The sequence below is a fragment of the Oncorhynchus tshawytscha genome, linkage group LG01 (genome assembly GCF_018296145.1).
Source record: "Oncorhynchus tshawytscha isolate Ot180627B linkage group LG01, Otsh_v2.0, whole genome shotgun sequence".
Taxonomy (NCBI): Eukaryota; Metazoa; Chordata; class Actinopteri; order Salmoniformes; family Salmonidae; genus Oncorhynchus; species Oncorhynchus tshawytscha.
Window position 1 is genome coordinate 74,972,110 of NC_056429.1, and position 27,268 is coordinate 74,999,377.

General features: G+C 42.3%; 2 protein-coding genes across 7 annotated transcripts in view; one reads left to right on the plus strand and one right to left on the minus strand.

Annotated features, from left to right (window-relative positions):
* Window positions 1–22,130, plus strand: part of LOC112256702 (ligand-dependent corepressor) — a 47,488-nt gene extending 25,358 nt beyond the window's left edge. For 2 of the 3 annotated variants that reach the window (XM_042325481.1, XM_042325484.1), the window contains exons 7-8: window positions 13,457–13,589; window positions 14,894–22,130. In XM_042325481.1, the coding sequence (XP_042181415.1) occupies window positions 13,457–13,589; window positions 14,894–19,849 (5,089 nt within the window). In that variant the 3' untranslated portion in view covers window positions 19,850–22,130. Of the gene's footprint in view, window positions 1–721; window positions 2,088–13,456; window positions 13,590–14,893 lie in introns of those variants that run through there. The other variant, XM_024430136.2, reaches the window with a different exon arrangement.
* Window positions 22,131–22,437: 307 nt separating this feature from the next.
* Window positions 22,438–27,268, minus strand: part of LOC112256733 (slit homolog 1 protein-like) — a 188,611-nt gene continuing 183,780 nt past the window's right edge. For 2 of the 4 annotated variants that reach the window (XM_042325506.1, XM_042325500.1), the window contains exons 34-37: window positions 27,205–27,268; window positions 26,811–27,022; window positions 26,362–26,394; window positions 22,438–26,203 (exon numbers count right to left, since the gene is read on the minus strand). The exon at window positions 27,205–27,268 is cut by the window's right edge and continues 225 nt beyond it. In XM_042325506.1, coding sequence (XP_042181440.1) covers window positions 25,965–26,203; window positions 26,362–26,394; window positions 26,811–27,022; window positions 27,205–27,268 — 548 coding nt within the window. In that variant the 3' untranslated portion in view covers window positions 22,438–25,964. The remainder of the gene's footprint in view (window positions 26,204–26,361; window positions 26,395–26,810; window positions 27,023–27,204) is intronic. The other 2 variants (XM_042325519.1, XM_042325512.1) reach the window with 1 other exon arrangement.

The window sequence follows — 27,268 nt, forward strand, 5'->3', positions numbered from 1 at the left end:
AATTTTCAATCAATAAGATCTGATTTTTCTATCACACATAACAGTACTGTGTGTAAGTGCCTTGTTTGTGTTAACCTTGCAGATAAGTATTTCGGATGTTTTCCTAGAGTAACAATATTTCTGTCAGGTTGATATTGTGAGGGTTTATGTACAGTAAGTAGCCCTATAACATCCCATACTGATGGCTTACTCTTTTATTGCTGTGCTTGTTCAGTGGTAACGTCACTCGCTAAGGGCTATACATTAGCATTAGTAATTTGGTAACAGTCATCCTGCTCTGCTATTAAATGCCAGACTGCTTTACTGCAATGACCAACACTGCCCCCTCTGGACAGGGCTGGACACATTTCTCTTTCTTATGTTTTCAATTTTTCTTTGGATTTCATTTCTTTGCCCTGCATATCCTTTTTAAAATTTATTATTGTTATGTTGACTGACGCATAATTTGTAAATAAATGCAAAGCCAAAACAAACAACCCAAATAAACTAATTCCCAAACTCAAGGCTTTTTTTGTTCTTAAAAGGAGCACACACACATATCTAAAAATAAAAAATAAACGTTTTTTAACCTAAGCAAGATAAAGTGATGTTACCTAAGCAAGATCATCCAATAAAGGAGTGGCCAACATCCTCCCTTCCCCAACCCATCCTCCCCTAGAGAGAGAAAGAATAAAGCACTGTGCAAGCTCTGCTTACACCAAATTTCCTTCCATCCAATCAGGCGTTCCCTGAGAGCTGACGGACAGGCCGGGCTGCCTATGAGGAGCCTGCAGGATGGGAGGAGGAGGGAGAATTTCGGCCACTCTGCCCCTTTAAAGCCCACCTCGCCACTCGGTCATGTGCCGCACATCAAACTGGAAGTGAACCAGGATTCCGACACCGAGTTGTCTCCCAACCAGAACTACACCTCCAGACCCTTCGACCACCTCTCTCTCTCTAGGTATGGTTCTCCGTCCTGGGCCTCCAAGACCCACTTCGGGGCCCTCTTGAAGCTCCGGGCAAACAGCGGAGCCGGGGACCACCTCAAAGACCTACCGAGCCTGCTGGAGGCCGCGGGGCTCTTCAAGTCCCCCTCCTGTGGGAAGGCAATCCTCCAGGCCCGGAGAGACCAGGGGCTCTCCCTTTCTCACTCCCCGCCCGTCGACCTCAAAATCCCCCAGGTGCGAGGCTTAGGAGGCCTGGGGGTGGACCTCTCCTGGGGCTCCCTGAGCTCTGATTCCTACAGCCTCCCTAGCCCCCACTGTGAGAACAGCCTCGGGAAGAGGCTTAGGTCCATCCTGCCCAAACACGGTCGCCGGGGAAGCAGTGGAGGTCTGGACGGTCCTGGAAGAGATGGGGAGTACTGGGGTTCATCTGATGCAGACCGCCCTGCCTCTGGGGGGCAGTACCCTACCTCTGACCCTGAGGCAGACCTCTGCAACAAGCAGCCGAGGAAGAAGAGGGGAAGATACCGTCAGTACAACACAGAGCTGCTAGAAGAAGCTATAGAAGTGGTTATGGGGGGGAAGATGAGTGTGTCCAAGGCTCAGACCGTCTATGGGATCCCTCACAGCACTCTGGAGTATAAAGTCAAGGAGCGCCTTGGTACCCTGAAACACCTGCCCAAGAAGAAGCTGAAGCTGATGAGCCACATGGAGGAACTGGAGGGTATGGAGGCCCCAGAGGGCAAAGAAGCTCTGGATGCGCCCCTGGACCCCCAGGAGTCGCTGTGTGAGGGGAGACCGTCTGTGTCTGTGCCCAGAGAAAATGGCAGGGAGCTGCTCGCCACAGGCCTCTCACCAGACAAGTGATTTTATTAGGATTCCCATTTTCTGCTGCCAAGGTACTTGTTGATGACGCAGTACTTGTTGACGATGAGATGTTTTTACCCAGACCAGGTAATCGTTTGCATTTGTCAGACAGTGGCAGTGACTGAGTCTATATAGTACACAAATAACCTGTTTTTGTATGTTGATTTTATTCCAAAAGCACTTATATTTACTCTGCTCAATCCTCTGAATCAATCTGACCTATTCATCTTAGGTTTTTAATTGTTTTAAAATATTTATAAAGCCTACTATGTGGCGGCTGTTCAAGTCAATCGGAAACTAAAGTGTCTCTCTTTTAACTCTCTAGCTTGCCAATATCCCTAGACATTGTTTAAAACACTCCGCATTTTAAATATGTTTTGGTAGTTTTTATGATTGTGCTGCCCTTTTATACAATATTTTAACTGTTCAACCTAAAACACTGATTTAGATACGATGCCAAGTTAATCCTAAGCAGTACCCCAGTTACTACAGCACTTAGACCAGCGGTCTCCAACCCATGTCCTGGACAAGTACAGGATGTAGGGGTCTTATTCTAGCCCAGCACTAAGACACCTGGTTCAATATAAACAAGGCCTTGGTAAGTGATTAATTGTATCGTGTGCCAATGCTGGGCTGAAACAAAAGCCTGCACACCTTTAGCACCCAGGTTGGAGACACCAGAACATGTATTTGTTTGGGTCATTAGCATGATGCATGCTCAGCCCTCAACGTGTTATTGGTTATGTAGAATCAAGGCTGGTTTGTTTTAAACTCCCTATTAATATTTAATAGAAATAGGAAATGATTTATTATTTTACTTTGTGATCTTGAAGTCAAATGCTGGTGGACAGACTCTCTTTCCCTGTCACTGTTTAGCAAATGCACACCTGAGATTGAATAGACCAAACTGCAGCAAAAAGAATATGCGGTTGCAAGGATGCATGCAACCATTGTCTACTACTGAATATCTTAATGTACATTTTGTATGTTTGTTTGTTGGGAGAACAGATTCCCCTGTCCACAATTTCACCACCTTCTTAGTTACCAACCAAACCTCAGAACTAAACTCTCCAAAAGCACGCCAGATTACAACCACTCCGATATGTCACATTCTGCGGTTGTAGGAAGAATGGAACATTTTGTTACTTGTGTTCACTCGTAGCCTTCACCACAACTCAGGATAATGTTTGTGTGGGGCTGCAGTACTTGTCAGAATGCATATCTCGATCTGTATCAAAACTGTATATACTATGTTAGATATCTATACACAAACATACCTCTCTGATAGATATATAGATGACTTATTTCCATGCCTCTTGTATCATCTGAAAAGGGGAAATCTAGTTTGTACATCCGCAAACAGACATTTTTGGGACGTCTTACCATTGACTGATATGTGCACCAACCTTTTCAGGTGTTCTCACAACCTACCTTTAACCGATCTCCATATCATTTATTTACCATTTGAGCCTTCTGGACATTCTTTCAATTTGAATCTGAGCACAACAAACTTCAGGTAGTCTCGTTACATCTAGGGATGACTGTCCCTACTTAATAGAAGGTAAAGACAAGGGACAGGTGGAAATGTTCATTCTTAAACTTTTATTTTTTATCTTAACTGTATTCCAAAAATGAATGATTTTATTTATCTTTTCCTGATCATATGTTAGATTGCAGCTTTTATAGTACCTTATTTCAATGCAGTAAATTGATGCGTCTCAACCAGGTTTTCACCATGTGGCACATAACACTAAGGAAATGATATGTACAATATGCAGAAGCATAGATGGTCCATTGCTGTTTCAACATCATGATGCGCTTAGACGACATCACATAGTTCCATCGACGCCATATTTGTTCCTCCGTGGTAATACCGACCAATAACTGTTTATGGAAATGTCAGAATTGTACACCAAGTTTACCTACCTAATTCTAGAATCGGAACTGGAATCCAAATGCTCATCGTAAATAGAATGCTTGGGAGCAGCAACATGGCGTCTGGCTGTGAATTTGTCCAAACTACTCTTGAGTATATGTATGCTACTACTCACCCTATCAACAGTTATACCTCAGTACATTCCAGAATGTTGGCTCAAGCCCCTATGGTCCTTGTATCAGGCTTATATTACAGTACTTTATTACTGTCATCAGACAGGTGTTATTCGTACAGTTCTTGGAAATCTTTATAGATAAAGACACAGTAAGATGTTTTTTTTTCTAACTCTTAACCCAGTAAGTTCTTATGCAGCATTCTTGAGACTGGGCCAAAAAACTAACTTGAGATCCACACACATTGCCGACATTCATGTACAGTGCCTTGCGAAAGTATTCGGCCCCCTTGAACTTTGCGACCTTTTGCCACATTTCAGGCTTCAAACATAAAGATATAAAACTGTATTTTTTTGTGAAGAATCAACAACAAGTGGGACACAATCATGAAGTGGAACAACATTTATTGGATATTTCAAACTTTTTTAACGAATCAAAAACTGAAAAATTGGGCGTGCAAAATTATTCAGCCCCCTTAAGTTAATACTTTGTAGCGCCACCTTTTGCTGCGATTACAGCTGTAAGTCGCTTGGGGTATGTCTCTATCAGTTTTGCACATCGAGAGACTGACATGGTTTCCCATTCCTCCTTGCAAAACAGCTCGAGCTCAGTGAGGTTGGATGGAGAGCATTTGTGAACAGCAGTTTTCAGTTCTTTCCACAGATTCTCGATTGAATTCAGGTCTGGACTTTGACTTGGCCATTCTAACACCTGGGTATGTTTATTTTTGAACCATTCCATTGTAGATTTTGCTTTATGTTTTGGATCATTGTCTTGTTGGAAGACATCTCTGTCCCAGTCTCAGGTCTTTTGCAGACTCCATCAGGTTTTCTTCCAGAATGGTCCTGTATTTGGTTCCATCCATCTTCCCATCAATTTTAACCATCTTCCCTGTCCCTGCTGAAGAAAAGCAGGCCCAAACCATGATGCTGCCACCACCATGTTTGACAGTGGGGATGGTGTGTTTAGGGTGATGAGCTGTGTTGCTTTTACGCCAAACATAACGTTTTGCATTGTTGCCAAAAATTTCAATTTTGGTTTCATCTGACCAGAGCACCTTCTTCCACATGTTTGGTGTGTCTCCCAGGTGGCTTGTGACAAACTTTAAACAACACTTTTTATGGATATCTTTAAGAAATGGCTTTTTTCTTGCCACTCTTCCATAAAGGCCAGATTTGTGCAATATACGACTGATTGTTGTCCTATGGACAGAGTCTCCCACCTCAGCTGTAGATCTCTGCAGTTCATCCAGAGTGATCATGGGCCTCTTGGCTGCATCTCTGATCAGTCTTCTCCTTGTATGAGCTGAAAGTTTAGAGGGACGGCCAGGTCTTTGGTAGATTTGCAGTGGTCTGATACTCCTTCCATTTCAATATTATCGCTTGCACAGTGCTCCTTGGGATGTTTAAAGCTTGGGAAATCTTTTTGTATCAATCCAGCTTTTAAACTTCTTCACAACAGTATCTGGACCTGCCTGGTGTGTTCCTTGTTCTTCATGATGCTCTCTGCGCTTTTAACGGACCTCTGAGACTATCACAGTGCAGGTGCATTTATACAGAGACTTGATTACACACAGGTGGATTGTATTTATCATCATTAGTCATTTAGGTCAACATTGGATCATTCAGAGATCCTCACTGAACTTCTGGAGAGAGTTTGCTGCACTGAAAGTAAAGGGGCTGAATAATTTTGCACGCCCAATTTTTCAGTTTTTGATTTGTTAAAGTTTGAAATATCCAATAAATGTCGTTCCACTTCATGATTGTGTCCCACTTGTTGTTGATTCTTCACAAAAAAATACAGTTTTATATCTTTATGTTTGAAGCCTGAAATGTGGCAAAAGGTCGCAAAGTTCAAGGGGGCCGAATACTTTCGCAAGGCACTGTAAGTCGTAAATGCCTTCGATGTAAATGAGATATTTACACAAGCATTTGTGTTGTGTTTTATCAAGTTGTATTTCGGCCTACAGTGAACACATAGCTATAAACTCTTAATAAAGAGATTATTCCTTATCTTCACTATCACATGAAATGCAGAAAACAAGAACCTTCCTCAGGCAAGGCTGGCCATACAGTCTCCTTTTCAGGTTAAAAAAAATAAAAGGTTTAAAAAGGACAATGTAGCATTTCAGAATCTCGGTGACATGACCTTTAGTCTTGTAGGAGGATATAAGGATGGTGACTACTAATTGGTGTGAATATAATTCCTACTTTTAAATGTACATTTAATATAGATGGGTGGGTTGTTTAGCAACAAAAACTGATGCGTGCGCAACCGTGGAGCAAAACCGGCAGGGTTGTTGACAACATGGGAACTATTTCCTCCGCCAAATCTTTATTAAAAACATAAATAAATGTGCACAATGAGCACTTGTCTCTCAAATACGTTGTTATATGTTGGTTAGCTAACTGGCTAGTTTTTACCATATTAGCATAGACGCGAAGAGTCAAAACACCTCAAAACAAGACGTGGTATCAATAACAAGATAGAACAAGCCACCTACAACTCCCCACATGGCAGCTTCTTGTTATTGTTGCTAGCTACCTGACCATCCAGAATCACAACAAACTGACTTCTGCCCCATTGACGCACGTGCATCGTTTTTGTGACGTCAGCTAACCCATCTATATGCAGAATCTTTTGATGACCTTGCAAACTAACTGTGATCAACATGAATAGCCATATATAGTTAACCCACAAGTCCAGGCATATGCTTCACAGGAGTTACAATGGATTTTTTTTTTAGTTAGTTTTATTGAAATTGGTAATCAGAAATTAATCAAATTGGCATCTTTTTTGTTTTTGAAGGTGAGTCCATTTAGTAGTGGACGGGCCACAAAGAAAAAAGTAAAGTCAATTATTTTTTTGTGTGTTTTTTGCTGTTGTAATTTTACCCCATTTTTCTCCCCAATTTCGTGCTATCCAATTGTTATAGTAGCTACTATCTTGTCTCATCGCTACAACTCCCGTACGGGCTCGGGAGAGACGAAGGTTGAAAGTCATGCGTCCTCCGATACACAACCCAACCAAGCCGCACTGCTTCTTAACACATCGCGCATCCAACCCGGAAGCCAGCCGCACCAATGTGTCGGAGGAAACACCGTGCACCTGGCAACCTTGGTTAGCGCGCACTGCGCCCGGCCCGCCACAGGAGTCGCTGGTGCGCGATGAGACAAGGACATCCCTACCGACCAAGCCCTCCCTAACCCGGACGACGCTAGGCCAATTGTGCGTCGCCCCACGGACCTCCCCGGTCGTGGCCGGTTACGAATAAAGTAAATGACTTTAATCAGAGTAAACTAACATTTTGAGTTGCAAGGCTTTTCTGGGTTACCATGGAGCCTTGGTCCTAGGTAATTGCCTGCCATTTAAAAAATACATTGCCATTTTAAGTCCAAATACTGATCCAAGATTACACTATTTGGAGAGAAACAATTCCAGGTTTAGTTTTTCCAGCTCTGTTTTGTTATTAGCATTTTGCATGCTATCTGTTCTTGCATGATACAAAACAAGTGAGACTTGTGTTAATACCACGTATGGAAACTGTGGTGTATGTCTTTAATGTTGAAATAACACAAATCTACAGTAGCAAATCTGTTGGTTTCTACTACCTCATTTCTAGAAAAGGACTGACCCTCTTCTCAAATAAATACACCTCTGAGGCAGTGGTGTACGGATGACTCAACATCCCATAAACACATATGGGCAAAAGCTCTCTTGCAGTCCAGGTTGATGTGCTTAAATCTGCTAGATATTTGTTGACTTGCTGCTTTAGATATATGCCATAATCTTGCTATTGTTGTCATCAGTTTAGTGATTTGCCGCACATGGCCTATCAGGTCCATTCAGCTACTGAATAATTGATGTTTTGAGATGACTTGAAAACAACTTGGCAACGGTTGAAATGAGAGAGAATGTTCTTGGATAAGGCGGTTCTATGAGACTACTGAACATGAAGAACTGGGATTTAAACCCTTTTGTGAATAATTCAAGGTTCTGTAAAAGTTTTGTGCACCTTGTTTGACTCTATGTTAAAGGTGAGGAAGTTTTAGATGTACTGTGGTGATTGGGTTTTGTATGTTAGGTAAGTGTTTCTACTGATGTTGAGTTTTTAAGTATCTTGTAGCCATTCTTCCCAATTAGTCAGACATTTGATTTGAACCTACACACTTAATAACACATAGATGACACTCAAGATTTGCAGACCCTTCAAGTCAATGTGAAGATTTCTCTTGACATGATAGATGTTGTAGTTCTTTGACTCATGCCATATTTTAGGAGAGAACGATGCTTCTCCTAACTTAAATAGCCCTGAATGTAAACAGTTTTAACACTAATTCTACCAAACTATACTCAGACAGATTTTACAGATGCATATATAAAACTAGCCGTGTGTGTATACATACAAATAAATATATTGCTTATTGGTACATAGTATAGTTATATTTAGCTCTTATCACAGATTCAGGGAAGTACAGCTGAGATGTCAAAACTACTTTCTCATTTTCCATTCTGTTTTGACTGGATGTTGACGAGGTTACGTCTATGGTTTCCATAGTGAAAGCGGTCTTCAAATAGGCCTTTGATTAAAGACAGTGTGCTGATGTGTACACACAGTATGTGTATAGTATACTGAAAAGGTGGGGTTTGGGGTTATTGTAAATGCTTTGTCTGCTTTTTCGAGTTTATTTGAATAGCAATGGCACTCCTGAGCACAGACTACTGTTCTGTAATATTTGACCGTATAAAACTACTTCTATTAATGAAATTGCTGATGACATTTAAACTTAAATACCTTTTTTATATTTAGGAAAATGTATGAAGGAATTAGATTTTGCATGATTGCCGGTGTGTGGATTGAAGGCAGCACGTGTTGTATTGTTGGCTATGTGAAGTGGAATTGGTTGAGTCCTGTAGGTGAAGGATTCGTTGAAAACACGGAAGTGTATGCAAGGCAAATTATTGTCACATAGACAAACTTTGAGACTAGAATTCTTAGTCAAATCTGGCCATGATCTATACAGTGGCCTACTTTAAGATTTGTGTAACTAACACATAACACATATATATATATATATATATATACCATGTGTTCTTAATGTTTGCTAAATCATTTTTACTCACTCTATGAATTCTAAGGTAAATAACACGGGTGCATATATATATATTTTTTTTTAAGTGTTTGAAATATCTGTCCCTTCTGTTGTTGCTGTCATTGTCTCTTGCTCTATTTCTGCTTGTCTCCCCCATCCTTTTTGTTGAGAAAACACGTGTGAATTGTCATTTACATATTCATATTATCGTGGTAAGATATTAACTCCCCAATTTTGAAAGAAAAGTGGAGAGAGACATGGAAACCCTCAGGGACAAAACACACACCCCTCACTCCTTCAGGTACTGTCTATACACTTAGGCATAGCAGGGATTTGAAGTCCTGTAAAACAAAATCCAACACACCAAAAATGGGTCAGATACTAGTTTAGGCTAAACCGTGGCTGTTTCAGTTTAGCTTTTTTTTTGTTTCTTAAAAATGTTTTTTTTATTTTTAAGTCTCATGTGGATTGTTTTTTGGCTTTTTGCACAATTATTCTTTGACTTAAGGTGGTCCTGTGTTTGAGCCAAAACATCCAATTTTATCTCTGTGGTTTTTATTTTTTATCATTTTAAAACGCAATGAATGTCTATGTAAACTCAGTTCAGGTAAGATGTTAGCCAAACATGGTTTTTTAAGCTGCATTTATGTCTCCAGCCCACAGTGCCTCAGACACCATAGTTATCACACTGCGTTGATAATTAACTACTGTTTAACAGAATACATTTGGACCTACTCTCTGAGCATCTGTGGAAAATGTGAAACATTGAAGATAAGAAAAAAATGCATTCAATCATCCATTTTGGTAGGCCTAATTTAAAAACTGGTGTAGATTGACACTGCGTTTAGTCAAACATCTTCTGATTAACACAATTTTTCTAATGCAAGTGCAATGTATAATTTATTTTTTTAAATTGTGATTTGTTGTCAAGATTTATTTTGTTGGATGTTCTCTTTGAGCAATCATTTATATTCTGTCTCTCTAAGCCCTTCTGATTTAGAGCTCTGCTTGGTAGCCTATATGTTGCTACTTATCTTTGGTTTGACAGCTCTATGGCTTTTACATTAAGACTGTACTATATTGAGTCTGTAATAGAAAGTTATTCCTTTTCAAATGTTTGAAAGCAGCGCTTTTTAGTCCTATGCTGTGGTCTAATTGGGATGACTTGCAATGCTTGGGACATTATACTTCAAACAGAGGACTGAGGGACTTTTAAAAAAATTATAAAAGAGAAAATATTTCATCTTATTTCCAGCTTTAGTGTCCTATAAGCAATTCGGTTTCTTTTTTTGAAATACCTAATTCAGTAGTCAAGACAAAAACATGAAATATAACTATTTGTTTGGTTTATGTGGTCAGATGCTCAGATAGCAGGTACACCTAAATCTAACTAGACTTCATTTCAGTAATTGCCATTTACAGTTTGGCAGACTCAATAGACTTACATTTTTCTACTGTAATTTATGAATGTTTTTCTTTTTGTATTATGTTATTAGAACTTCTTGGTCAATTGTCTTTCTAGTACAGAGGACTTAATCAGTAAGTTAATTTGATTGCACATGTACATTTTCCAATTTTGAATGCAATTTTGATTTGATAACTTGACTAATAAAATATGCTATGTAATCTTTTAAGTGAAGTGGTTATGATCTTGATTTTATGTATGTTGCATTGAACCTGGGGCACCAATGATTAATTGTCTTTGTGCATGTGGAAGAATTTACTCAATGTATCCTGTAAGGAAAAAACGCCATTTTGAAAAAGATCAGCTGTAACAGGTCATTCACTGGATGAAATAATCACTTTTCAAAATCACCTATTCTTCTAATAAATGTTATTGTGAAAATAAATTCTCTGTCGTCTTCTTCAACCAAAACACTTTTAGCGTAGTATTTTTTAAAAACTTTCAAGTAAAAAAATGTTTTGCCACTAAATGGTGGATAAATGTGCACTGTGTACAAAACATTAGGAACACCTTCCTAATTTTGAGTTGCACCCACTTTTGCCCTGAGTACAGCCTCAATTCGTCAGGGCATGGACTAAAAGGTGTTGAAAGTGTTTGTTGTAATGGTTTCACTTTCATTCTATAGATCAGGTGTTCCCAAACTGGGTAAGCGCAATGCCGTCGGGGGTACGCCAAAAATAAGTGTGATTCACTTTTTCCCCCCATTTTCAAACACTCCATTTTAGATTTTCCTGCGGGCTGGGCTATACATTTGGGTGAGGTTTTTTTTCTGGCCTAAGTAGCCTTGTTTCACTGCCAAAAATATAATGAAACCATCTAGTGTTCAGTGAAATAACACAATGTCAAATACAGGTCGCCTAGTCAAATAATTAACATCCAATCACATTAACTGAATTCCACTAACGGTCTGTATGTAGCCAATCGTAGCTGCTGCTCATGTTGGTATCTGTACTGATGGCTCACAAGCCATGACAGGGAGACATAGTGGAGTGGTAACGCGCGTGCAAGCAGTTGCTGCCGACGCCACTTTGGTACACTGCAGCATCCACCGAGAGGCTCTTGCTGCCAAATGAATGTATGACAGCTTGAAAGATGTTTTGGACACTACCGTGAAAATGGGTAACTTTGTTAAAGCAAGGCCCCTGAACTCTTGTGTATTTTCTTCACTATGCAATGATATGGGCAGAGACCATGTAACGCTTTTACAACATACAGAAGTGTGCTGGTTATCAAGGGGCATAATATTGACACTTAATCTTTTTTTTGAGACAACTTCAAGCTCTTCTTTACTGACCCATAATTTTCACTTGTCTGACCGCTTGCATGATGCGTTCCTCACCCAAATGGCCTATCTGGGTGATGTTTTTTTTCTCACCTGAGTGATCTGAATATAGGATTACAGGGACTCTTCACAACTATAATCAATGTGCAGGACAAAATTGAGGCTATGATTAAGAAGTTGGAGCTCTTCTCTGCCTGCATTAACAAGGACAACACAGGTCTTTCCATCATTGTATGATTTTTTGTGTGTAAATTATCTCACGCTTACGGGCAATGTGATATAACGAAGCACCTGAGTGAGTTGGGTGAGCAATTACACAGGTAATTTCCCAAAACGGATGACACAAACAACAATTCGTTATCCCTTTCATGCCCTCCTCCATTCCACTTGCCGATATCTGAACAAGAGAGCCTCATCAAAATTGCAGCAAGCAGTTCTGTGAAAATTTAATAGAATCAGAAGCCACCACCAGGTTTCTGGATTGGGCTGCTCTTAGAGTATCCTGCCTTGGCAAATCACACTGTTAAGACACTGATGCCCTTTGCAACCACATACCTATGTGGGAATGGATTCTTGGCCCTCACTAACATGACAGGCACAGACTGTGTGTGGACAATTATTTAAGACTGAGACTCTCTCCAATACAACCCAACATTGCAGAGTTATTATTTGTGCCCTGGTCCTATAAGAGCTCTTTGAATGGAAAGAATTTTAGAGGATATTCAGGCCTGCTGGAAATGCTGACATGGACAAGTGAAATCAATGTTTGGTTTGGGTTTTACTAAAACTGAAACATTGAATTATGGATCAATTGCTGTTCCCCATTTGTATATATAATTTTTTCCCTAGAACAAACGATACATTTTGTGCATATATTATGACAACATTTTGTGAAATGTTTATTAGTTTTGGACAGTTTTCGGCTGTGCGGGCACATTTTAGTTTTTCCTCTCAAGGCAAGCCGAAGTTGATAGCCGACGTCAACGCCCCGTAGTCGGCGTTTGGTCAGATGCAAAATTGCACACACCGACAGCTTCATTGCATTTTCGTACACCAGAATTACATTAATGTCCAATGAAACACAGCGTTTTCCTTGCCGCATTGTGTTGCAGAGGCAGTTGCAGTGCGTTCTGTGTGGTGGATACGTTGGATTTATCGAACGTAGGCGTCAAACTGTATGCGCGGACCACTTGACAGAAATGGTACAAGGTGAATGTTGAACTTGTGTTGCATACATATCCAGATGATGCTGCGTACCATTTTGCACAAGGACGCTGTAGATGTGTTCGAAGTGTAAGATCTCCTTGGTAAGATAGTCAAAATTAATGACCGATTTGTTCGATTAATTCAGACTATTTTGCTGATGTGTAGACTGGCTTTTTAAGGGAATATCTGAGCACACACTTTCGGCTAACCAAGCTTGGAAAGACGCCAGCCGAACTGAAGCATGCTAACATCTTTAGCATTTTCGTGATAACATTTCTTACTGAACTATAGAAAAACAATGTATTTTTATGGCTGTTGTGAATACTTTATTAATCTCCATACCACTGTATGCCTTAATGCATTGATACCACTGTATGACAACATTTTAAGAACCTATAGCTATCGTAACTCTCATTATGGTCCATGTGGTTATAACCTGACTTATTTTTTTTTCTTTCTAATAGTTTCCATAGATGTTTTTATATTCTTTTGGAAAATTATAAGCCTACATTTTATATTCATGACATTAAATATAAACATCCTTGTACTGTTTGTACTGTTTGTCTTGCAGTGAATGTCTGGAGCTGAGTCCAGTGAAGGCCAGGGACCTCCAGTCCACTTCCACGCTGGAGCAGTTCATGACCAAGCTGTGTCTGCATCACCGGAGGCAGATTGTCGACTCTCTGGGCTTCCTACAGACAGAGGTCTGTATAGGCATTGCTCTCATTGTGTATTTTCAATTCAGTACATTTGAATAGATCATTTCTGATTGCTTTTCAGGGACAAGAACTAACAAACCAGAGGACGCAGATGCCTAATACATTAACCTCTTGAAACTAGGGGGCACTTTTTTTATTTTTGGAAAAATAAAAAATAACGTTCCCAAAGTAAACAGGCTATTTTTCAGGACCAGAAAATAGAATATGCATATAATTGACAGCTTAGGATAGAAAACACTCTAAAGTTTCCAAAACTATAAAAAATATAGTCTGTGAGTATAACAGAACTGATAGCCTGAGAAAAATCCTGAAGCCTGAGAAAGCCTGAGAAAAATCCAATCAGGAAGTGACTCTTATTTTGAAACCTCTGTGTTCCTATGCATCCCTATTGACCATTGAAAGGGATATCAACCAGATTCCTTTTTCTATGGCATCCCTAATGTGTCTACAGCCTTTAGACATAGTTTCAGGCTTTTATTTTGAAGAATGAGTGGGAACGACCACATTACGTAAGTGGTCAGGTGGTGGCTCTCAGAGTGATTTGTGCGTAAAAGACAAAGGCGGCCATTGTTACTCCCGGTCCTAGTGAAAAGCCAACTGTCCCGGTTGATATATTATCGAATAGATATTTGAAAAACTCCTTGAGGATTGATTCTAAAAAAGGTTAGCCATGTTTCTGTCGACATTATGGACATAATTTTGAATTTTTGTCTGCGTTGCCGTGACCGCTATTTCCGGTGGATTCCTGGGCATAACGCATCAAACTAACGGAGGTATTTGGATATAAAAAATATCTTTATTGAACAAAAGGAACATTTGCTGTCTAACTGGGAGTCTCGTGAGTGAAAACATCTGAAGATCATCAAATGTAAATGGTTAATTTGATTGCTTTTCTGATTTTCATGACCAAGCTTCCTGATGCTAAGTGGACATAATGCTATGCTAGGCTATCGATAAACTTACACAAATGCTTGTCTTGCTTTCGCTGTAAAGCATAATTTCAAAATTTGAGACGACAGGGTGATTAACAAAAGGCTAAGCTGTGTTTCAAAATATTTCACTTGTGATTTCATGAATATGGATATTTTCTAGTAATATTTTTTGACTGTTGCGCTATGCTATTCAGCGGTTGCTTATGACAATTCTCCCGGGGGCCGGTAGGGGTAGTTCTAAGAGCAAAAAGATACAGCCTGGAAGTTAGAGACTAAGGCTCTGTGGCATGAATATGTTTTGTCTATGTATTAACAAAGTTAAGGTACTGAATAACCTCATTGTTCTCTTTGTTATAGGTTAAGACTATATCCTCCTCCAGCACATCACCAGCCTCTGCCTTCAAAACCTCTTGCTCAGTCAAGCACGGTGCCCTTCAGGGTCCTAGTCCTGAACCCTGCCTGGAGAAGGGGAGGACTGGCCAGAAACTTCCCATGGCTTCCACTCCCAAAGGACTGGTGGAGGGGGGAGAGACAGTTGGTACCAGGAGTAGCAGGTTGGCAGCCCCAGAGCAGACCCCTGAGACTGATGTGTCTAGAAATGTATCTGGGGCCGCTGGGCCAGCCTTAGATTTCCGTAAATCTGGCCCAGGGGAGTCTAAGGCTTTGGCAAACCTTCTCAGAAGCACAGAGGACGGTGAGAGTAAACCTCTTAGTGACCATGCTCCTCTAAAGATCAAAATCATGAAGTCCAGCAGCCTGGCTGATGGTAAGAAGCTGTCCTGTGTGCTCACCACCTCTCTTCCTGCTCTCGCCGGTACTATGGATAAACAGCAGGGCAATTCTGACTCTTCAATCAAAGCAGATAGTTACAGCGATGGCCCCAGCTCCTCTGTGAAAAGGCACAATGATGTTAATCATCCAATAAGACAAAGAGGCTCCTTTGGACGTACCAGAGATATGCTGGTCAAACAGAGTCCACCCCAAAAGACCCCCACCATCATACCCCCAGTTTCCCCCAGGACAGCAAGGAAGACCTTGAAGGGGTCTTCCTACCATCGGCCTAGGGACGCTTCTTCGCTGTGTCAGTTTGTAACCGACCCAGATCTCGGCCACTGCGACATTGTCTACATTGACAAACCAATCACAGACTGTTTCCAGAAATGGCAGCACCGTCGGTTCCCGCGAAACAACGCCAGGAAAAGCACCAGAGGTCACATGTACGTGGAGGAGATGTGGGAGCTTAAGACTGTCCGTACATTAGCCAGAAAGTCTGCCCGCAACTCTAGTGGCAACTCTCTCACTCCAATGCCAGATCTCAACACTCTGGTCACCCCTAAACAGCTGCTTGGCAAGCCTGAGGGTGTACCTCTTGTGGATATGCCCTTCATTGGAGGTATTTTAGAGACGGTCAGTCAGAGAACTCCCTCGGAGCATTCAGCTGAAAGGGAGTTGGCTGGGGATGTAGAGACTGCAGCAACATCAGCCAGTGAGGTGGAGCTAATCGTTAAGACTAATCAGACAGACCAGAGTCTATGCAAAGAACAGACTGCCCCTCCATCTCCTTCACAGTGTCCCCCAGTGGAGAACGAGCAGAGTGCAGGGACAGACTCAGAGCAGCCAAGGCTGAGTGTAGCACCAGATAGTCTAGCTCGTACTGTGGTTGAGACCGCACATCAGGATTTAAACAGTGTTATTAATGACATCGTTTTGAGTGAAAGCCCAGAGCAGGTGGTGATGGGGAAAGATGTGAACCCATCACATAAGACTTCAGAAGAAGCTGAGCTTGTACAGGATCAGCTGCAGACTGTGCCAGAGGGCCAGAACGTAATCTCTGATACCCAACAAAAGGAATCTGAATCCCCAAGCCCTTCCATGGAGAGCACTGGAAACAAGGAGGAGAATGAGGTAGTGAATGCAAGTGCAATTGGTAAAGAACAGGCCGAGCCACTGGAACCTCAGAGTCCAGTTGACCAGAAACCATCTGAGGGCTCTGGAGGAGAAGTTGGCACTGAGGTTCCCACAGAGAGTGAAAGGATGGAGGTGCAGGAAACGGGCAAGGTTGAACCAGACTGGGCTCCAGGTGACGGCAACAATGTGCCTGAAGAGAAAAGGACAGATGCTGATTCGTTCTCTAAAAAGGCAGATGAGGCAGTTGTGAAACAATCACCTCCAAGGTGTTCTGAAAAACAGGGTATTCCAGCACGGGTGATTCCTTCAAAGGTGAAGGAAACTGCAGTGATTGAGACCGAGAATATGATTATATGTGGATATGTGAATGGTAGACCTATAGCGCAGTCTGACAGATGTTTGCGTGAACGGCCAGCTAAAAACACCCCAGAGTCTACTCCTACGAAGACTAAACGCCCCACTAAGACCTCTCTGAAACAATCCGAGAAACCTTCTGAGAAGATGCCAGAAATTCCTCAAGTCTCATGCCCTCCAGCCGAACTGATCAAAATCCCTGTGTCCAAACATCCCACAAAAACCTTTAAAGCAACTCAGAACCTGCCTGACACGAAGACCCCTGTGGAAGCGAGCCAGATCACGTCTGACGCAAGGGCCCCTATAACAGCAAGACTGAGCATTCCTGACACTCCTCCAGTCGCAGACACACCAATCGACTCCACCAGGAACCCTGAGCCCAGACACCCGCTCAGATCAGCCAGACTGCATCAGCGAGGAGCTGTCGCCCAGCCCCCTCCCTGTCGCCCCGGCCCCCTCCCTGTCGCCCCGGCCCCCTCCCTGTCGCCCGGCCCCCTCCCTGTCGCCTCGCCCCCACTCCCTGTCGCCTCGGCCCCACTCCCTGTCGCTTCGCCCCCCCCCCTGTCGCCTCGCCCCCACTCCCTGTCGCCTCGGCCCCACTCCCTGTCGCTTCACCCCCTCCCTGTCGCCTCGCCTCTTCTACCTGTTGCCTCGCTTCTCCTCCCTGTAGCCTCCCCTCCCCTCCTAGTTGCCGTTACTTTCATTGTACCCCCAGAACCATCTACCTCCCTCCCACTCCCCTGCATCAAGTTTAATCCTCCCCTCCCTGTTGCCTCTCCTCTTCTTCCTATCGTCCCCAGTGCAGTCACCCAGAGCTCCGAAGAGCTGAAAGTTGCAAGAGCTCAGCCAGCTCCAAAACCCAAACCCAGCAAGACACAGAACACTGCAGTGGAAACTAGGGTGCAAACTAGACCAAAGCTCAGGTCGTCAATGGTGGTAGTAGCAAAGGAGGTTGAAGAGGTTGTGAGTCTGCAAGTTAGCAATGAGGTTTCTGCTCTCACAGAGGGTACAAGCATTAAAAAGAGTGAGGCGCAAGCACATAGTAGTCCACTAAGACACAAAATAATTCCCCAAAAGAAAGGAGAACAAAGCAAATTTACTCCATCTGAGGGAGAACCAAGCAAATTGACTTCCCTGAAGAATTCAGAGGAACCAGCTTTGCTGAAGAAGGCAGAGGCACCAACTTCAATGGATAGCAAAATTCTATCTGGAGATTTCAGCAAGTCTTCCATCAGCAGTGCTTTAGACAGACCTGGGCGAATGCCGTTGAGGAGTGAGAGTAGTAAAACTGAAGTGGCCAGCCAGTCCATTACCCCGACAATTCCACCGACAGCGTTGGAGAACAGAAAGTCCGCTTTGAGAGTCCAGAGGTCACCCATGTCCTCAACCAGTGCTCCAATCACAGCTGAGAAAAGGAGTGGGGTGGCATCTTCCATGAGGCTGAAATCCCCAGTGAGACTCTCATCACCCATTAAGGTTAAGGTCAAACCTGAGAGGATAATCAAGTCTCCACTAAGGGATTCTCCTTTGCTGGTCAGTTCTCCTCTTCCCTCCAGCTTAGACACTCCTCTCCTCCTGCCCAAACTGGAGCCCCCAGTACAGTCTCGACACAAGTTCCTGGAATTACTAGACATAGAGGAAAACCAACAGAAAATATCTACTCTCAACACCAGGTTCGATAAGATGCATAGAGGCTGGGTCCAGATAGACAAAGAGGGACAACCAACGCCCAGACACAAGAACAAGGCAGACAGACAGGCAGCGATATGGAAGAGCAAGCGCCGGGTCCGCAAGCCCAAGTCTTCGGAGCACCAGAGGTACTCCCTTGTCCAGATGCTTTTCAAGAATGATTTGGACCTAGCCAGTATCTGCCGCTGGTACATGGAGTCAACAGAAACCCAATCAATGGTCATTGTAAAGAAGGTGAACACACGTCTTCTCTCTGAGACCCAGCTGCTCTTCCCCGGTATGTCCCAAGGGCTGTCCAAAGGGGTCTTCCCTAGCCTGCAAGCTGAGCGCTTGAAGAAACACTTGAAGAAGTTTGCCATCGCTTCCCCTGTGAAGAGCAACCCTAAGAGCCAGAAGCTGATTGCTAAAGCCCTGGAGCAGGAGGTCAGTACAAGTACGCCCAAAGGGAAGGAGAAGAGAGAGCTGACCACGGCCACCCGGATCTCCACCAAAGCCTATCTCTCCTCTGCAGAGGCACAGGCAACCGACGGCCAGAAGGCCTCAGCGAAGGCCAAGAACCCAGCCACTGCTCGGATCCTGAGGAAGTACTCCAATATACGTGAGAAGATGCAAGGTCAACAAAGCTCCAAGAAGCCAAAAGGGGCCCCAAGAAAAGTGATCAAAGCTTCCAAAGTCAAACCCTCTAAAGCCCCAAAGACAAAATTGACAAAACCAACTAAATTGAAACCGGCCACTGCCCAGAGGCAGAAATTATCTGTTTCTGGAGATAAAAGTGTGAAGGAGCAAAGTGTAGTCAAAACAGCGAGAGCGCAGTCATCGCCTAGTAGAAAGACTCCAGTAAAAGCTGCTGTCCAGGAGAGATCAGTCAAGACTAGCAGCAGCAGTAGAACCGTAAGGGATCTCAGTAGGAAAGAGAGTGCATCACCACAGAGGTCTACCCAAAGAGCAATGACCCCAAAAGCACAGAAAAACACCCTTGCTCCTTCCATCACCCCTAAAACTGACTCAAACAAACAGCAGGTTGGAGCAGAGAAGGCAGAGGTGGAAAAGAGACACTCTGAAAGTAGAGTATCTGAGACTAAAGGCCCTGAAAGTAAAGGTGTTGAGAGCAAAGGCTCTGAAAGTGAGGTTGAGTCTCAACAGAACATGGATGTCAAAACGCCAGGCTCTCCTGACCAGGTACTCACAAGGTCACAAAGGAAGATGGAGGCCACTCCATCCCCCTCAATCTCTCAGAGTGCAAACTCTAAGCCTGCCACAAAGAGATCAAATGAACCAGCTAAGAATAAGACTCTGAAGGCTGCCACAAAGAGAAGCCAGGAGAGCACACAGAATCCAGCCAAGCGGATCAGGAAGAAATAGCCAGAAATAGCTACAGTAGTGTGCAGAAAGAACATAACAGCCAAGCTGGTTATAATAAGGGGGGGGGGACTTGGCAATGCCAACACTTTTGATAAGCTTCAAAGGCAAAATGCAAATGGTGACTGGAAGATATTTAAAGTCTAGTGTGTTTGCTGTGTTTTCTGAGAGGGTACCTATCAGACCAGTGTTGTTATACAGAGGCAAAACTCCATCTGGCCTCTGGTTTGGTATTGTGTAATTATCTAACTGGGCTGTGGAGATTATTTTATAAGGGTATATCTGCATTGGATACATGTCAGATATTTTTTCTTTTGGTTTGATGCTAGGTTTATTAGTTATTCAGACTACAGCATGCCATGTCCTTTTTGTTTGTCCTAGTGTTTTGTAAAGATCACACAAGTCTCTATTCCACGCTTTCAATTGTTTTGTGAGGTTTAGTAATAATGGCATGAGAACATCAGTACATTGTTGCTAAAAACAAATATTGATTTTCTGTGACTGCAGCACAGCATGGCAAGCCAATCATTCATTTGAAATTAGCCCAGGTTTCACTGAACTTCATTCTTAGATCTATAGCCTCTATTCATCAATGTCTCCAGCCCATTTTGTGATCAGAGTGATGCGAGTGTGTGGGACTTTTTGTGATCAGGTGCCTTATTCATCAGATGTAAAGTAATGTGTTGCTAACAGGTGAAGCCTCAATTCTCTGGCCATTGCACAGGCACACACTGTAGGAGGAGAAAGGGAGTGTTCTAGATATGGATTTGGTGCAGGTCTGCACACATTGTGTCATGTTGACTTGGTCCTTCAGAACTCTTCTCTGGGTTATTGTATAGAGCTGGTCATTGGTGCTGACCTACACAACTGTGTATCTTCATGCACAACTTCCCTCCATGTGTTCAGTCCCACATGTTCCCTACTCTCCTCTGTCTTCCTGCTATAAACCCACCCTGCTTCTCATCATGTACTGTTTATTTTGAATGTGTAAAGGAGCGTCATGGTTAATTATTCTAATGAGTTCTCTTTGACGTGTTTGTTTAGTTTTAGATTCTGGGGTTATTTCTGTTCCTGAGCAGTAGCCTTATAACTGTTGTTACCGTAGCTGTGTTTAACTTTCAAAAACTGTCTGAGTTCTGTTTTGAAATTTTCACAAATTATTTATTTTTCTTTGCAATACATGTCAGATGTATTAACACCTGCCTCACTTGTATCTCTGATCCTGTCCCTTATATTCTCTGATTCTGGTTAGTTTAATGGTGACGTTTTCCCTCTGGTGTGATCATTACATGCTGTTGCATGTGCTTTAGCTACCTGTAGTGTTTACATTTAAATGCTTGTTTCTCCAGTCTTTCACCTGTGCAGCAACGGCCCACTCTTGAAGTGCAGTATTCACCTCAACTATTTCTTATTAAACATGTATTTGTTTGTTCTTTCTGAAAACTAGCTTTTGTTGCAGAAACTTTGACTAAGACTATGCATGTTACCTTTCCTCTCTGGGTCGTGTACTGAATGAGCATTAAAGACTGATGATAAACCCTTGAAAGACATGCCATTGGTCACCTGTTTTGGAAGGGGGTCACTTTAAGGTCTGCTGTTTGAGAGCAGATACCAGGGAATGATGCTACAGTACATAGGGCCACAGGTTGTATCTAATGTTAGATGCATATGTTTTGCCCATACTTTGTGAGCTTGTATGGTAGGGTGTGTTTACCTGTTATTTGGACTATATTGCAGTATACTGACCCCTGGTGACCATATATAAAAATTGTTGGAGAAAAAAAGTGTTTGTGAATGATCAGTCTGTACTATATCCAAATGTTATAGAAATAACCTGTCTGCCATGTTTTATTTTTGTGTATTTTATTTCTCAGATAGTTATTTTATTTCAGGAATACGTTTTCTTGATGCTTCTGTACTTCAGCAATAGCCTGACCTCCGTTTGTCAAAAGAAAGAAGACATTTTAGGACAGTTTTATTTTTATTATGGTTATTTCACTTTAAAAGTAATAATTTGTAAATGCAAAAAGGTATAATTCATGTTTTATATTGTTATTTAAGAAACCCCTCTAGATAAATGCATACAGTAGATCTACATGAAGCAGTCCACCAAATATCAAACTTGAACACGTTTTATTCTTTACTGTGGATATTTATAGTTTGGGATTCTGTATATTGGAAAATAAACAACTGATGTATTTGTGTTAATCCCAATAATGAGACATATTTGAAGTTAGTGACTTTGTATTCTTGCTGGAGTTGATATAAAGATGTTTGAATTGTATATTTTGTGTCATGCTTTGTTTTTTCCATCTTCAGTGGTTAGCTTTCATTAATCTACTGTGTCATTCTGAGGTTGAACTAAAACAACTGTATTCCTCACTTTATAAAATCATCAAAGTATTACTTTCATATGTTCGTCATACCATTATGGAAATACAATTCACATTCCTTCCTCCAATGTACCTTCATGCTTTGTATAAAGAACAAAACAAAACCCCTTATTCCAACTTGGGTAGCACTGTCTACCCCCCCCCCGATCACACACACACTCCATTCAAACCAATGAAGAGACACGTTAACAGTCCATGTTAAAAGCACACACATTAAAGTTTAATGAATGAAAAGTGGAGGAGGTTCAGTAAACATTTTGTCGGTGGCGATAGATAAAGATAGATCGATAGATACCACATACATTCAGCATCACTGGGACTTCAGTTCAATCCCACCATCACACCTGCGACGGAACACAACCAAAGCAACAGAAGTAGCACATCTGTAGGAAACAGACCAGAGAATTATTATAGTTTTTGTTCTTTTTTGTCTTTTTTTTTACCAGTTCAATACAACAGAGACACTGCGTCTTTCACAATGACATGATACGGAGTACAGTTCTCTCGAGGATGGTGGATGAGTCTTTACAGGTTTCACCCTAGAATGAATGGTATCCGGCTGAATTGCAATGATCAATATCCATGTTTGCAAGTATGAAAGTCCTTTTTGTGAGAGCTGTGATAAACTCATGTTGAAATCTGCGAGGCATAGAGCTAAACGTTAAGCTAAAGGATGAGATGACAGTTCATCAATATCATACAATGTGGACACCATAGGATAACCTCAGGGATATATATGAGACAAGGTTAACATCGGGGCAAACAAGGAGTCCACTGCAACAGGACGCTCTGGGTACAAGTTGTTCTTAAGCATAGATCTAGGATCAGCTTTCCGTCCCCAAAGCTTAATCATTAGTGGGGAAAACCACCAAACTGACCACAGAACTGTGTCTAGAGGCAACATCATCCTACTCCGCAGGAAACCCGTCCTGTAGGTCTCCCACTTAGAAAACAAAGAGGATAACAGCTGAACCATATCGCTTCAGGAGTGAGCTCAATGTTTATACACATTTATACATTCAGTTTGGACTGTTCTACTCTGCGATTGGCACCTTTTCATCTCTGATTTGTGTTCTATAGCCAGTCAGAATGGGGACATCTAGGGCTAAATTCATTTACCACGAATGCAGTCTCTGCTAACGCGGGAACATTGCCTTTAAATTTCAATCACCTTATAATGCTGAAGTTCAGCGATACAGATTGAATCCAGGCATTATCTGTGCATGTTAAAATAGGATTGCGGTAAGTGGATCCAATGGCAAACATACAGAAAGATGGCAGGTCTACAGTTTGCTGTCATTCAGCCCATGGCCTCACCATCTTTTCACCTCCCACCACAGTACAATGATAAGATGGTAGCACCAATTTAATGCAGGCAAAATGTAGACACCATCTTTGTGAACATCCACAATAAGTAAGCTTCCTACGGCAGCTTGATTTCAGTCGACTGTGACTTTCACTTAAATCTTATAATTACTTCTACCACGGAAAATGTCCCCAATTTAAAATGACAGAAATTCAGCCTAATACTTAAACAAAATCAACACAAGACAATCAGAACCCTTTCACAATATTTCAGAGTATGGTATAGTAAATACAGGAAAAATGTATTTCAGAGTGGGAGGGGCATCTCACTCATTTGCATTTTAACTCCAACCACTCGGGCCCAACAGCCAATGAGGAATGTGTCTGAGCCAGAGGGGAGGAAATACTGTCATAACTGGCTATTAAGTGATGTCACAAATACCTTACAGCTTTTTTTTGTTACACTAGTTTTTATTTTAACTTTTTTATTTATTTTTATTTTTTGAAAATCAGCAACAATTATTATGCCTTTTATACTCTACAGGAAAAAGCTTTAAGATAAAATAAATAAAAAATAAAACAAACAGCACACAGACTTTCAAATGAATTAGATGTCATATTCACATGGAAGACAACATATACAATATTAAACATGTTTCTACATCAATACTGCTGCCTACACAACAAGGCCAACCATTCACTACCTTGTTTTGGACAATTACAAACTACCTTGTTTGAGCAAGTGAAATAACCAAATAAAAACAGCTAGGGAACCAATCAAATGCCATCCTGCCTGTTCCAATAGAAGCTTCCAGAAAACAAAGATTTACTCTTTAACATATAAAAATACTATACCAAAATGAAATACAAATATATATATTAGAATCTGTTAGGCATTTCTGTATAAAGAGAGGGCTAAAGGTGTTAGGTTACATCAGAAAACAAAATATAATAACAAATAAAAACAAAACAATGCAAAACAAATAATTGAAATTAGACGTAACAAAACAAATATTCTGAACCTTTTTGTTCCGTAATAATAAACATAATAAAAAGCTCTACATATCAATTTGCAAACTTCTCACATGCAAGTTTGCACACATTTAATACTGCAGGCATTGAGGGGAGGGGCCTAATCATCCTCCTGCTCAAAGGGGGAGGGCTTATGCAAATCATCCTGAGGCAATGCATGCTTGGGGATTGGTCTCCACCAGGTACTGCCTGCTCCAGGTGGGGGTATAGCTTATAGCCTACTGTAGGGGAATGGAAGGTCTACCTGCCTCACAATGTGTATCAGACAGCCCCTTCTGACTGCTTCTAATGGAACGACCCTTCTGCTCAGACAAGAATGTCCTCTAGTGTGGTGCATGCGTGCATGTTGTGTGTATGTGCTGTGAAGGGCAAATGACTGTGATTCTCAGTGCTGGTATTCAGTGCAGTGGTCTTATCAGTAATGAAAAGAATGGACATCTCTTGTTCTAAAAACTCCAGGATAGTCCAATAATAAATCGGCCCAGATATAGCCCGACCTAACCCCAGCTCTGCTCAGCACAGCTCAACTACAATCTGGCCCATCTAAACCCGACCTAACCCGGCTCAACTCAGTTACAGTCCAGGCAAGCTTATACCAGCCCACACCAGCTACAGTCCAGTTCCAGCCCAACTCCTGCTCAGCCCAGTCCTGCCCTGCCTAACCAAACTTAACTACAACCCAACTCTACTATCCTCCCTCTGTCGTTTTTAATTTTTTTTTTTTTACATCACTGTACCTCTTCCGTCCTGCCATCCCGACCAGACCGGACGTCATATTACACATACAGCCTTCAGGAAGCAAAGAAAGCAGAGGGTGCTTAGGCTATCTGAGGCCTAATGGATGGATGAGCCAAGGGGCCAAAGGTTTAGACCAGGTGTGTATGAGGGGTTGGTTGATGTCTGGCTCTGAATGCAACACCTTTGCATCTCTAGAACCCTTCAAAACAATGTTGCAGATACAATGGTTTGGTTGTTGTTGTTCACACTTCTCCATGTTGTTGTTGTTGATGTTTGTTTTCTCTGTGTTTCTGTACGTCACACAGCCATGGAAGGGGAGGAAATGTCCTATTTTACAAACATTGTTGTCCATAATATATAGATAGAGGTTTTTATATATATTTCTTTATACTCTCTGGTTCTCTTACTTCTTCCTCCTCTCTCTCTCTCTCTCTCTCTGTCTCTCTCTCTCTGTCTCTCTCACTCTCTCTCTGTCTCTCTCTCTCTGTCTCTCTCTCTCTGTCTCTCTCACTCTCTCTCTGTCTCTCTCTCTCTCTCTCTCTCTCTCTCTCTCTCTCTCTCTCTCTCTCTCTCTCTCTCTCTCTCTCTCTCTCTCGCTTTCTCGCTCTGGTGCACTTGGCGGTGGCGGTAGCAGGTTTGTGTGAAGCGTGCTACATGCAGCCCACGCAGCCACACTTGATGGTCTTCTCCACTTCCTCGCTGAACGAGGTTCCATCGCTGCACTCAAAGGTGTATTTCCGGCGTTTCATTCGCTGGCTGGCACAGCAGGCACCTGTGTCGCAGGCGCCGGAGCACTCTACCCAGGAGACCATGCGTGTGGTCTGACAGATGGTGTACCCACGCTGCACCTGGTAGAAGTCCCTCACGGGCTCCCCCCGACACTCTGACTCTGTGGGTGGAGGAATGATAAAGACACACTCTGAGACTATGGCATGATGAACATCAAGAAAAGCCCTTCACCTTAACATTAAGATACATTTTAAGAAAGTTTGTTAAACAAAACAAATGCTAAATGTTTCAGACACAAAATCATCCTTTCAAGGGTACCTGTAGTTGGTTTAGGCTGGATTACCTCTTGGTCTGTTGGTATCAAAGACAAGCAACAACAGAGACAAACTAAGTAAACTAGGATGCCAGACAGTCCACATTCTATCTCCTATCTGCATCACAGAGCTCCTCTGTGTATCCACATTAGTAATGTCTGTGTGTCTCCTATCTGCATCACAGAGCTCTCCGGTGTATCTACAGTAGTAATGTGTGTGTGTCTCCTATCTGCATCACAGAGCTCTCCAGTGTATCTACAGTAGTAATGTGTGTGTGTCTCCTATCTGCATCACAGAGCTCTCCGGTGTATCTACAGTAGTAATGTGTGTGTGTCTCCTATCTGCATCACAGAGCTCTCCGGTGTATCTACAGTAGTAATGTGTGTGTGTCTCCTATCTGCATCACAGAGCTCTCCGGTGTATCTACAGTAGTAATGTGTGTGTGTCTCCTACCTGCATCACAGAGCTCTCCGGTGTATCCGGCCTCACAGTGGCAGTAGGCCTCTCCTGTATCAGAGATCTGGCAGCGCCCGTGTTTACAGTTGTGGCTGCGGCAGGGGTTAAACAGCTCCCCCTGCTGGTTACACAGGGCACCACGGTAACCCTCCACACACTCACAGCGGTACGACTGCAGGTCCAGGGGAATACACTTGCCGTGCACACACCTGGGGAGAGGGAATATAAATCAATCAATCATCAATTCAGGTCAGCTAAGACTAAGAGTCTTGGGTTGAACATATGTATAGACTTGTCTCAAACCATTCATATGAATTGCATTTTGAGACTTAGTGAAAACCAGTTGAAATGCAATGCATTATCATCATAACCCCAGTGAGTTTGTACTTACTTGCTGCCCTGGCATGGGTTGGTGGCCGCCTGGTCACAGTGTGGTCCGTTCCAGCCCGGCTGGC